The 11,400-nt window shown below is 43.7% G+C and overlaps 1 protein-coding gene across 1 annotated transcript in view; it reads right to left on the reverse strand.

Annotated features, from left to right (window-relative positions):
* The window catches only part of BEND3 (BEN domain containing 3), a 31,144-nt gene extending 21,943 nt beyond the window's left edge, over nucleotides 1-9,201 (reverse strand). The window contains exons 1-2 of the mRNA XM_050786707.1: nucleotides 9,152-9,201; nucleotides 8,453-8,655 (exon numbers count right to left, since the gene is read on the reverse strand). Of these exons, the coding sequence (XP_050642664.1) occupies nucleotides 8,453-8,655; nucleotides 9,152-9,188 (240 nt within the window). The 5' untranslated portion in view covers nucleotides 9,189-9,201. The remainder of the gene's footprint in view (nucleotides 1-8,452; nucleotides 8,656-9,151) is intronic.
* Between the last annotated feature and the right edge of the window lie 2,199 nt (nucleotides 9,202-11,400).

The raw sequence follows: 11,400 nt of genomic DNA on the forward strand, positions 1-11,400 counted from the left end.
AAAAAACAGAAAATTAGGCCAGGTACAGTGGCTCATGCCTGTAATCCCAGCATTTTGGAAGGCAGAGGCAGTGGATCACCTGAAGTCAGGAGTTCGAGATCAGCCTGGCCAACATGGCAAAACCCCATCTCTATTAAAAATACAAAAATTAGCCAAGCATGGTGGTGGGTGCCTGTAATCCCAGCTACTCAGTCGGCTGAGGCAGGGTAATTGCTTGAAGTTGGAAGGCAGAGGTTACAGTGAGCCAAGATCGCACCATTGCACTCCTGCCTGGGCGACAGAGTGAGACTCCATCTCAAAAAAAGAAAAGAAAGAAAATGAAAACTCAATTTACCAAAATTTGTGAAATGCAGCAAAAAGAGTGGTTAGAGGAAAATTTATAGTATTGAAAGCATATAATAGAAAAGATCTAAAAATCATCTAAGCTTTTACCTGAGAAAACTAGAAAAGCAAATTAAATCCAAAGTAAGCAGAAGAAAAGAAACAATAAAAATTAGTGTGGAAATCAATGAAACTGCAACGGGAAATCAACAGATAAAAAAATCAATGAAACCAAAATCTGTTTCTCTGAAAAGATCAGTAAAATCCATATACCTCTAGCAGGCTAACTGAGAGGGAGAAAGAGGACACAAATTAATAATATCAGAAATGAGAAGGCCGGGCGCGGTGGCTCAAGCCTGTAATCCCAGCACTTTGGGAGGCCGAGACGGGCGGATCACGAGGTCAGGAGATAGAGACCATCCTGGCTAATATGGTGAAACCCCGTCTCTACGAAAAATACAAAAAACTAGCCGGGCGAGGTGGTGGGCGCCTGTAGTCCCAGCTACTCGGGAGGCTGAGGCAGGAGAATGGCGTAAACCCGGGAGGCGGAGCTTGCAGTGAGCTGAGATCCGGCCACTGCACTCCAGCCTGGGCGACAAAGCGAGACTCCGTCTCAAAAAAAAAAAAAAAAAAAGAAATGAGAGATCCCACTACAGACCCCGTCGGCATTGAAAGGATGATAAAGGAACACTATGACCAACTCTATGTCTGCAAATTTGATAACCTAGAGGAAAGACACTAATTCCTTAAAAGACACAATCTTCTAGAACTCATGGAAGAAGAGACATTCTGAATAGGGCTTTATCTATTAAAGAAATTGAATCAGTAACTAATAGCCATCCAGAATACAGAGTACCAGGCCCAAATGGGTTCAAAGGTGAATTTTACCAAACATTTAAGGGAAAAATGATATAATTTCTCTACAGTCTCAGAAAACAGAAGCAGAGAAACTACTTCCTAACTCATTCTATGAGGCCAGCATTACCTTAATACCAAAACCAGACAAAGACATCACAAGAAAAAAAGCTACAGATATTTCTCGTGAACACAGATGCAAAACCCTCAGTAAAACATTAGCAGGAGACTGATTTGAGTAATAAGTCTGTCTCCCACGTGGCCAGCCTCACGTTTAAAAAAATTGAGGCCAGGCATGGTGGCTCATGCCTGCAATCCTAGCACTTTGGGAGGCAGAGGTAGGCGGACCGCCTGAGCTCAGGAGTTGGAGACCAGCCTGGGCAACATGGTGAAACCCATCTCTACTAAAATACAAAAAATTAGCCGGGTGTGGTAGTGGGTGCCTGTAGTCTCAGCTACTTGGGAGGCTGAGGCAGGAGAACTGCTTGAACCTGGGAGGCGGAGCTTGCAGGCAGCCAAGATTGCACCACTGCACTCCAGCCTAGGCAACAGAGTGAGACTCCATCTCCAAAAAAAAACTGATTTTACACACCATGACCAACTTAGATTTATCCTAGACATGCAAAGGGGTTCATCATTTAAAAATCAGTTAATGTAATCCACCACAGCAATAGGGTAAGACATGATCATGTCAATAAATATAGAAAAAGCACTTCACAAAATCCACACCATTCATAACAAAAACTCTCAGTAAATTAGGACTAGAGGGAAACTTCCTCATCTTGAAAAAGAACACCTACAAAAATCCCACAGCTAATATCGTACTTAATGGCTAGAAACCAGAAGGTTTCCCATTAAGATCAGGCACAAAGCAAGGATGTCTCCCTCTCCTCATTCCTTTTCAATATTGTACTGGAGGTCTTAGCTAATGCAATAAGAAAAGAAAATGAAGTAAAAGATTGGGAAGGAAGAAATAAAACTGTCTTTCTTTGCATATGACATGATTGTCTGTGTAGAACATCCAAAAGAATCAACCAAAAACCAACTGGAACTAATAAGCAATTATAGGAAGCTTGTAGTATACAAGGTTACTATACAAAAGTCAATTTTATTTCCTGTACACCAGCAATAAACAAGTAGAATTTATAATTAAAAACACAATACCATTTATATCAGGTCTCCAAAAACATGAAATACTTACTTATAAACCTAACAAAATACATATGTATACAAGATGTATATGAGGGAAAGTACAAAACTGATGAAAGTAATTAAAAAATGAAATAAACGGAGAGACATTCCATGCTCATAGAGAGGCAGACTCAGTATTTGAGATGTCAGTTCTTCTCACTTTGACCTATAGATTCAATATGATCCAAATCAAAGTCCCAGCAAGCTATTTTGCTGATATCAATAAACTAATTCTAAAATTTACATGGACAGACAAAAGCCCAGAATAGCCAACACAATAGTGAAAGAAAAGAACACAGTGAAAAGACGGATACTGTACTATCTGACTTCAACATTTACCAAAAAGCTACAGTAGTCAAGACAGGGTGGTACTGGGGCAAGAATAAATGGATCAACAGAACAGAATAGAGAGCCCAGAAGTAGAACTGCATAAAGACAGTCAACGGAAGCAATACGATGGAACACAGACGGTCTTTTCAACATGTTAGTGGACCAGACTGGACATCCACATGCAAATATGTCAATCTAGACATAGTCCTTACACCCTTACAAAAATCAACTCAAAATGGATCACAAACCTAAATGTAAAATGAAAAACTATAAAACACCTAGAAGATAACATCAGAGAAAATCTAGATGACCTTGGGTTTGGCAGCAACTTTTTAGATATGACAGCAAAGCCATAGTCTATGAAAGAATTAATAAACTGGACTTCATTAAAAGGAAACATTTCTGCTCCACAAGATACTGTCAAAAAGAATGAAAAGACAAGCCACAGGCTGGGAGAAAATATTTGCAAAAGACATACCCGATCAAGGACTGTTAATCAAAATATACAAAGAACTCTTAAAATTCAACAATAAGAACAAAACCCAATTTAAAAATGGGCCAGCCAGGTGTGGTGGCTCAAGCCTGTAATCTCAGCACTTTCAAAGGCTTGAGACCAGAGGGTTACTTGAGCCCAGGAGCTTGAGCCCGGACAACATAGCAAGATGCTATCTCTATAAAATAAAAATTAAAATGGGCCAAAATCTTAATAGCCACTTCACCAAAAAAGCTATACTGCTGGCAAATAAGCATATAAAAAGATTCTCCACATCATATGTTGTCGGGGAAGCACAAATTAAGAGAACAACAGCCGGGTGTGGTGGCTCACGCCTGTAATCCCAGCACTTTGGAGGCTGAGGGGGGCGGATCACCTGAGGTTGGGAGTTCAAGACCAGCCTGACCAACATAGAGAAACCCCATCTCTGCTAAAAACACAAAAGTAGCCAGGTGTGGTGACACGTGCCTGTAATTCCAGTTACTCTGGAGGCTGAAGCAGGAGAATCGCTTGAACCCAGCAGGCGGAGGTTGAGGTGAGCCAAGATCGCACTATGGCATTCCAGCTTGGGCAACAAGAGCAAAACTCCGTCTCAAAAATAAATAAATAAAACGACCAAAAAACTCCATCTCTACAAAAAATTTAACAATTAGCCAGGCATGGTGCTGGCATGCCTGTACTCCCAGCTACTTGGGAGTCTGAAAGAGGAGGATCCCTTGAGCCCAGGGGTTTGCGATTAGTGAGCTGACTGTGTCACTGCTTTTTTTTTTTTTTTTTTTTTTTTTTTTTGGGAGACAGGGTCTCACTCTGTCACCCAGGCTGGATTGCAGTGACACAACCATGGCTCACGGCAGCCCTGACCTCCCAGGCTCAGGTGATCCTCCCACTGCAGCCTCCCGAGTAGCTGGGACTACAGGTGTGTGCCACCACGCCTGGTTAATTATTTTGTAGAGACACGGTTTTGCCACATTGCCCAGGCTGGTCTGGAACTCCTGGACTCGAGCAATCCACCCACCTCAGTCTCCTAAGGTGCAGGGATTACAAGTGCAAACCACCACACCTAGCTGGGCCACTGCTTTTACACTCCACCCTGGAGGCAGAGAGACCGTGTCTCAAACAACAACAACAACATAAAAACACAACCACTGGGCACAGTGGCTCATGCCTGTAATCCCAACACTTTAGGAGGCTGAGGCAAGGGGATCGCTTGAGGCCAGGAGGTTGAGAATAGCCTGGGCAACATGGTGAGACCACCCCCATCTCTACAAAAAAAATTTTTTTTAAAACTAAACAAACAAACAAACAAAAAGCCAAGATACTACCACATACCTATTAAACTGGCCAAAACCCAGAACACTCACAACAGCAAATGCTTTCAAGGATGTGGAACAAGAGGAACTTGTTAGTTGGACTGTAAAATGGTCCAGCCATTTTGGAAGGCAGTTTGGTAGTTTTTTACCAAACTGAACATAATCACACTCCTTGGTGTTTATCCAAAGGAGCTAAAAACTTATGTCCACAAGAAAACCTATACATGGATGTTTATAGCAGCATTATTCATAATTGCCAAAACTTGGAAGCATCTAAGCATCCAAGATGTCCTTTAGTAGGTAAATGAATAAATAAACTGTGATACATCCAGGCAATGGAATATAATTCAGTGCTAAAAGAAAATGAGCTATCAAGCCATGAAAAGACATGGAGGAAACTCAAATGCATATTGCTAAGTGTAACAAACCAATCTAAAAAGGCTACATATTGTATGATTCCAACTTCATGACATTCTGGACAAGGTAAAAGTATGGAGATAGTAAAGAAATCAGTGGTTGCTGGGGGTTATGTGGGAGGGAAGGATGAACAGACAGAGCATAACAGATTTTTGGGACACCGAAACTACTCTGTATGACACTACAAATGGTATATACATTTGTCCAAACCCACAGACAATACAACAGCAAGAGTGAGCCCTAATGTAAACTATTGACTTTGGGCGATAATGTGTCAATGGGAAATCATCAGCTGTAACAAATGTATCAATCTAGTATAGAATGTTGACAATGGGGGAGGTTATACACATGTAGGGGTAAGGAAGTACATGGGAAATCTGTATCTTTTGCTCAATTTTTCTGTGAACCTAAAACTGCTCTATAAAATCAAGTCTGTTAAAACAAAAAGAAATGAAGTACTGATACATAGATGATGAACCTTGAAAACATATGCTAAGAAGTCAGACACAGCTGGGCGCGGTGGCTCACGCCTGTAATCCCAGCACTTTGGGAGGCTGAGGCAGGCGGATCACAAGGTCAGGAGATCGAGACCATCCTGGCTAACACGATGAAACCCCATCTCTACCAAAAATACAAAAAATTAGCCGGGTGTGGTGGCGGGCGCCTGTGGTCCCAGCTACTCAGGAGGCTGAGGCAGGAGAATGGCGTGGGTCCAGGAGGCAGAGCTTGCAGTGAGCCGAGATCGCACCATTGCACTCCAGACTGGGCGACAGAGCAAGACTCTGTCTCAAAAAAAAAAAAAGAAGTCAGACACAAATGGCCACAGAATATATGATTACATTACATGAAATGCCTAGAATTAGCCGGGCATAGTGACTCACGCCTGTAATCCCAGCACTTTGGAAGGCCGAGGCGGGTGAATTACTTGAGGTCAGGAGTTTGAGGTCAGCCTGGCCAACATAGTGAAACCCTATCGCTACTAAAAATACAAAAATTAGCCAGGTGTGGTGGTGTCCGCCTGTAATCCCAGCAACTCGGGAGGCTGAGGCAGGAGAATCGCTTAACCAAGGAGGCAGAGGTTGCAGTGAGTTGAGCTCATGCCACTTTACTCCAAGCCTGCGCCACACAGCAAAACTCCATCCATCCATCAGTCAATCAATCAATTAAAAATAAAAATGAAATGCCCACAATAGGCAAATCCTTAGAAAGTACATTAGTGATTGTCAGGAGCTGGAAAAGTAGGGAATGAGGAGCTACTGCTAATGGGCAGGGACTGTTTGTAAGGTTATAAAAATGTCCTAAAATTGCATAACTCTGTGAATATACTAAACACCATTAAACTAGTGCTGAGCGCGGTGGCTCGCACCTGTAATCCCAGCACTTTGGGAGGCCAAGGCCAGCAGACCACTTGAGGTCAGGAGTTCGAGACCAGCCTGGACCAACATGGTGAAACCCCATCTCTACAAAAAATAAAAAATTAGCCAGGCGTGGTGGTCCACACGTGTAATCCCAGCTGCTCAGGAGGCTGAGGTGGGAGAATCGCTTGAGCACAGGAGGCAGACATTGCAGTGAGCTGAGATTGCGCCACTGCATTCCAGCCTGGGTGACAGAGTGAGACTCTGTCTCAGACAAAAAAAAATAAATAAATAAACCCACACATTAAACTATGTAACTTAAATTGGTGAAAGGCATAGTATGTGAATTATATCTTAATAAAGTTGTTTTGGGCCCGGTGCGGTGGCTCATACCTGTAATCCCAGCACTTTGGGGGGCTGAGGCAGGCGGATCACCTAAGGTTGGGAGTTGAAGACCAGCTGACCAAAATGAAGAAACCCCATCTCTACTAAAAACACAAAAATTAGCCGGGTGTGGTGGCGCACACTTGTAATCCCAGCTACTCGGGAGGCTGAGGCAGGAGAATCACTTGAACCCGGGAGGCGGAGGTTGCGGTGAGCCAAGATCACGCCATTGCACTTCAGCCTGGGCAACAAGAGTGAAACTCCGTCTCAAAGAAAAAAAAAATTTTTTTTTTTTTTTTTTTTTTTTTTTTTTTTTTTTTGAGACGGAGTCTCGCTCTGTCGCCCAGACTGGAGTGCAGTGGCCGGATCTCAGCTCACTGCAAGCTCCGCCTCCCGGGTTTACGCTATTCTCCTGCCTCAGCCTCCCGAGTAGCTGGGACTACAGGCGCCAGCCACCTCGCCCAGCTAGTTTTTTGTATTTTTTAGTAGAGACGGGGTTTCACCGTGTTAGCCAGGATGGTCTCGATCTCCTGACCTCGTGATCCGCCCATCTCGGCCTCCCAAAGTGCTGGGATTACAGGCTTGAGCTACCGCGCCCGGCCAAAAAAAAAATTTTTTTAACCCAAATAAATTAGAGAAACAAAGTCGTTTAAAAAAGAAAAGCCATTCAGACCAGAATGAAGAGTTAGCACAAAAAAAAAGAAAAAAAAAAAACTGAATAAATAAGATAGTAAACAAAATTATCACTCATCGCCAGGCACAGTGGCTCATGCCTGTAATACCAGCACTTTGGGAGGCCAAGGCGGGCAGATCACCTGAGGTCGGGAGTTCAAGACCAGCTTGGCCAACATGGAGAAACCCCGTCTCTACTAAAAATACAAAATTAGCTGGGCACGGTGGCGCATGCCTGTAATCTCAGCTTCTCGGGAGGCTGAGGCAGGAGAATCACTTGAACCCAGGAGGCAGAGGTTGCAGTGAGCTGAGACCGTGCCACTGTACTCCAGCCTGGGCAACAAGAGCAAAACTCCATCTCAAAAAAAAAAAAAACAAAAAGAAAAAAACAAAAAATAACCCAACAAACCTATCACTCAATGTTGCATGATGTGGAATGTCGGGCCTCACTATAAACATGTGTATTTAAATCTTGGTTAAAATTTTAGTCTCATCATTATGCAAATTAAAGCCTAACCAAATCCCTAACATGTATAACTTCCCAATTTGTTTGGATCTGCCCTAACATCCAACAGGGGAGAATTAAAACAAACCAATTAAACAAAGAGTTGGCCATGCACTATGGCTCACACCTGTAGTTCCAGCACTTTGGGAGGCCAAGTCAGGAGGAGGCCAGCAGTTCAAGATCAGCCTGGGCAATATAGTGAGATCCAGTCTCTATTTAAATAAATGAATGATCGATTTAATTTAGGAAAAGACCTGACCTCCAGCTAATGCCCCACTTTTGCAAGAATCAGCTACTATGTCAAGTGTGGTAGGCTTACGTTAACTGTCCTCTCTATCAGCAAACTCCTGCTTTCCCCCACAAAGCACAGCAAAATAACGCAAAAGCAGCTGCAATGTGAAGGCTCCCTTTACCCACCAGGAATCCAAACACAAACAAGAATTCCAGTTAAAGACAGACACCTTCGAGAAACTGAAGCCAGAGATGGGACAGCTTAAATGAAACCTTCCCATGCCCAAGGGTTCAGCAGTTGCTGGGATGGCAAAAGAAGAGGGAGATTCAGCATGGAATCAGAGAGGGTTAGAGCTCAAGCAAAGAGTGACAGTGGCCGGGCCCTCACCTCGGGGATCAGCCGCCTCCTCTTCACGCCGGGGACAGAGTCTAGCAGGCCATCGCTGACCAGCTGCTTTCGTTTGCTGGAGTCCTGCAGGGCAGCGAGGACGCTGTCCACAGAGTGCTTCTCCGAAGTCCTGGAATTCACGGAGCAGTCCAGAGCAGCATCTTCGGCCTCCGTCTCCACTTTCACAGTGATACTTTTTAGAACTGTGTCAGAGAAGAAATAGGGCTCAGTGGGAAAAACCAGGGCTGCTCAGAAATCAGCAGGGTTCTCCGAGCAGCAGGGTGTCTGTGGGCCGCTCTTTGACACCAGCCCTCAGATAATGATGTCTAGTCATAACAAACCTGTGCTTTCCAACAATGCAATCTTTATCTCACTGCGCTAGTGCTATGCAATAAAGCCATGTTCCAAGAGCATTTAGTTCAAATTGGTTTAAACATATTTTTGGGGAGAGAAGGCAGTGGAAGCAGAGAACTAAAATATTATCTTTTTGTGCTTTAAAAAAGTAACTTTTAAAAAGAGACACAAGGTGCTTATAACAAGTGTGCGGGTGGAGGGGGATGGGAACTGGGTAACAAGTGTGAGGGTGGAGGGGACTTTTCACTATATAACTTTGTATATTTTTGGACCATGTGAATGTATGACCTAATCAAAAGTATTCAGTTAAAAACATTTTCTAAAAAGGGCATTTTTTTTTTTTACCTTCTTCTACATCTTCGGTGAATTCAGTTGAGTTCATCTTCTAGTCCACTAAATAAAAAGACAAAGACAATGTATTGACTTATTGCTTGATTTATTTCTTTATTTTCTCTACCCACAGAAAATCCTCTTACCCTCCCAACCCCGGCTCTAGGTAACAGAGCAGCACAGCACTGTGGAAGCATGTGTCCTCCTAATTTTCTCTGCAGACACTCAGAGCAGCCAGACCTTGTGCATCCCTGCTGGGAGCTCTTCTCCAAGACTTTATGTGAGCAGAACATGTCTTATAGCATCCACTGACAGCCACTTACTGAGCCATGGGAACGTTACATGAACAAATCAAGTCTTAAAAAAGACTCCAATTGTAATTATCTCTTTTAAGTCCATGCTTATAAATTCCAGCCACGAAACAAAGAGGCTGAAGGATGGGGGTTATGGATCCTGAAATCTTACGACTTCAGGTCATCAACAGAACTGTGCTGCCCATGACATGAAGGTGGCTACTAGCCACAACTGGCTACTGAGGACTCAAAATGTGGCTAGTCCAAGGGAGATGTGCTGTAAGTGTAAAATACACACCAAATCTCAGACTTAGTAACAGAAATGCAAAATATCTCACTAATAATTCTTTTTTGTTTTTTAGAGGAAAGGTCTCACTCTTGTTACCCTGGCTGGAGTACAGTAGCACTATCATGGCTCATTGCAGCCTCTGATTCCTGGCTTCAAGCAATCCTCCTGCCTCAGCCTCTGGAATGGCTAGCACTACAGGGATCACATGCCGCCACACACAATTAATTTAAAGACATTTTTTGTAGAGATGGGGTTTCACTATATTGACCAGGCTAATCTTGAACTCCTCAAGCGATCCTTCCACCCTGGCCTCCCAAAGTGCTGGGATTACATGTGTGAGCCACTGTGCCCAGACCTAATAATTGTTTTATATTGATTATATGTTGAAATAATATTTCGGACTTACTGGGCTAAACACAATACTTTATTTCATTTATTTATTTATGAAACAGTCTTGCTCTGCCACCAGGCTGGAGTGTAGTGGCACAATCTTGGCTCACTGGAACCTCCGCCTCCTGGGTTCAAGTGATTCTCCTGCCTCAGCCTCCCGGGTAGCTGGGACTACAGGCATGCGCCACCATGCCCAGCTAATTTTTTGTATATTTAGTAGAGACGGGGTTTCACCATGTTGGCCAGGATGCTCTTGATCTCTTTGACCTCGTGATCCACCCACCACAGTCTCTCAAAGTGCTAGGATTACAGGTGTGAGCCACCGTGCCTGGCCAATACAATACTGTATTAAAACTAATTTTATCTGCTTTTTAAAATGTGGCTACTAGAAAATTTTAAATTACATATGTGGGTCACATTATATTTCTTAGTAGACAGTGTTAGTATAGCCCTTCCTTCAGAAGCAACAAAGAGAAAAAGGTGCTATGGATTTTTTTTGTTTGTTTTTTTGAGACAGTCTTGCTCTGTTGCCCAGGCTGGAGTGCAGTGGCGTGATCTCGGCTCACTGCAACCTCCGCCTCCCAGGTTCAAGTGCTTCTCCTGCCTCAACCTCCCAAGTAGATAGACTACAGGCGCATGCCACCGCTCCCAGCAAATTTTTAGTATTTTTAGGAGAGACAGGGTTTCATCATGTTAGCCAGGATGGTCTTAGTCTCCTGACCTCGTGATCCGCCCACCTCAGCCTCCCAAAGTGCTGGGATTTGAGGTGTGAGCCACTGCACCCGGCGGTGCTGTGGATTTTTAAGTGTAGGGCTTTGGAGCTCCACACAGTCTGGTCCAAACAGACCAGGTGAGGGAATTAAGCAAGAAAGGGGGACAGTGCTTTGTTCCAGGCTGCAGGATCTGAAGCAGAACCTGCCCCTGCTCCCACTGCCCCAACTGGAATGGAAGTGACATCATGAGGCAAAGTACCACTAAAACAAAACAAACAAAATTATCACTAAATCTCTGAGATCCCCTGAATACCATGACAGCATGTACATAAATAGTACAAGATACAAAGGTAGTAACATTTGGAGAAGAATATACATTGCAACCTTTAATGTTGACACTGGGGAGTTGTGATCCCCACAACTGATTAAGCTGACTACAAACACAGAGTTCTCATTTTGGTTGAGGATGACTGGAGAGCAGAACCAAGAAGTATCTCTTAAGAAATTTCTGGCCGGGAACGGTGGCTCATGCCTATAATCCCAGCACTTTGGGAGGCCAAGGCGGGCAGATCACCTGGG

This window comes from Macaca thibetana, chromosome 4 (genome assembly GCF_024542745.1).
Source record: "Macaca thibetana thibetana isolate TM-01 chromosome 4, ASM2454274v1, whole genome shotgun sequence".
Lineage (NCBI taxonomy): Eukaryota > Metazoa > Chordata > Mammalia > Primates > Cercopithecidae > Macaca > Macaca thibetana.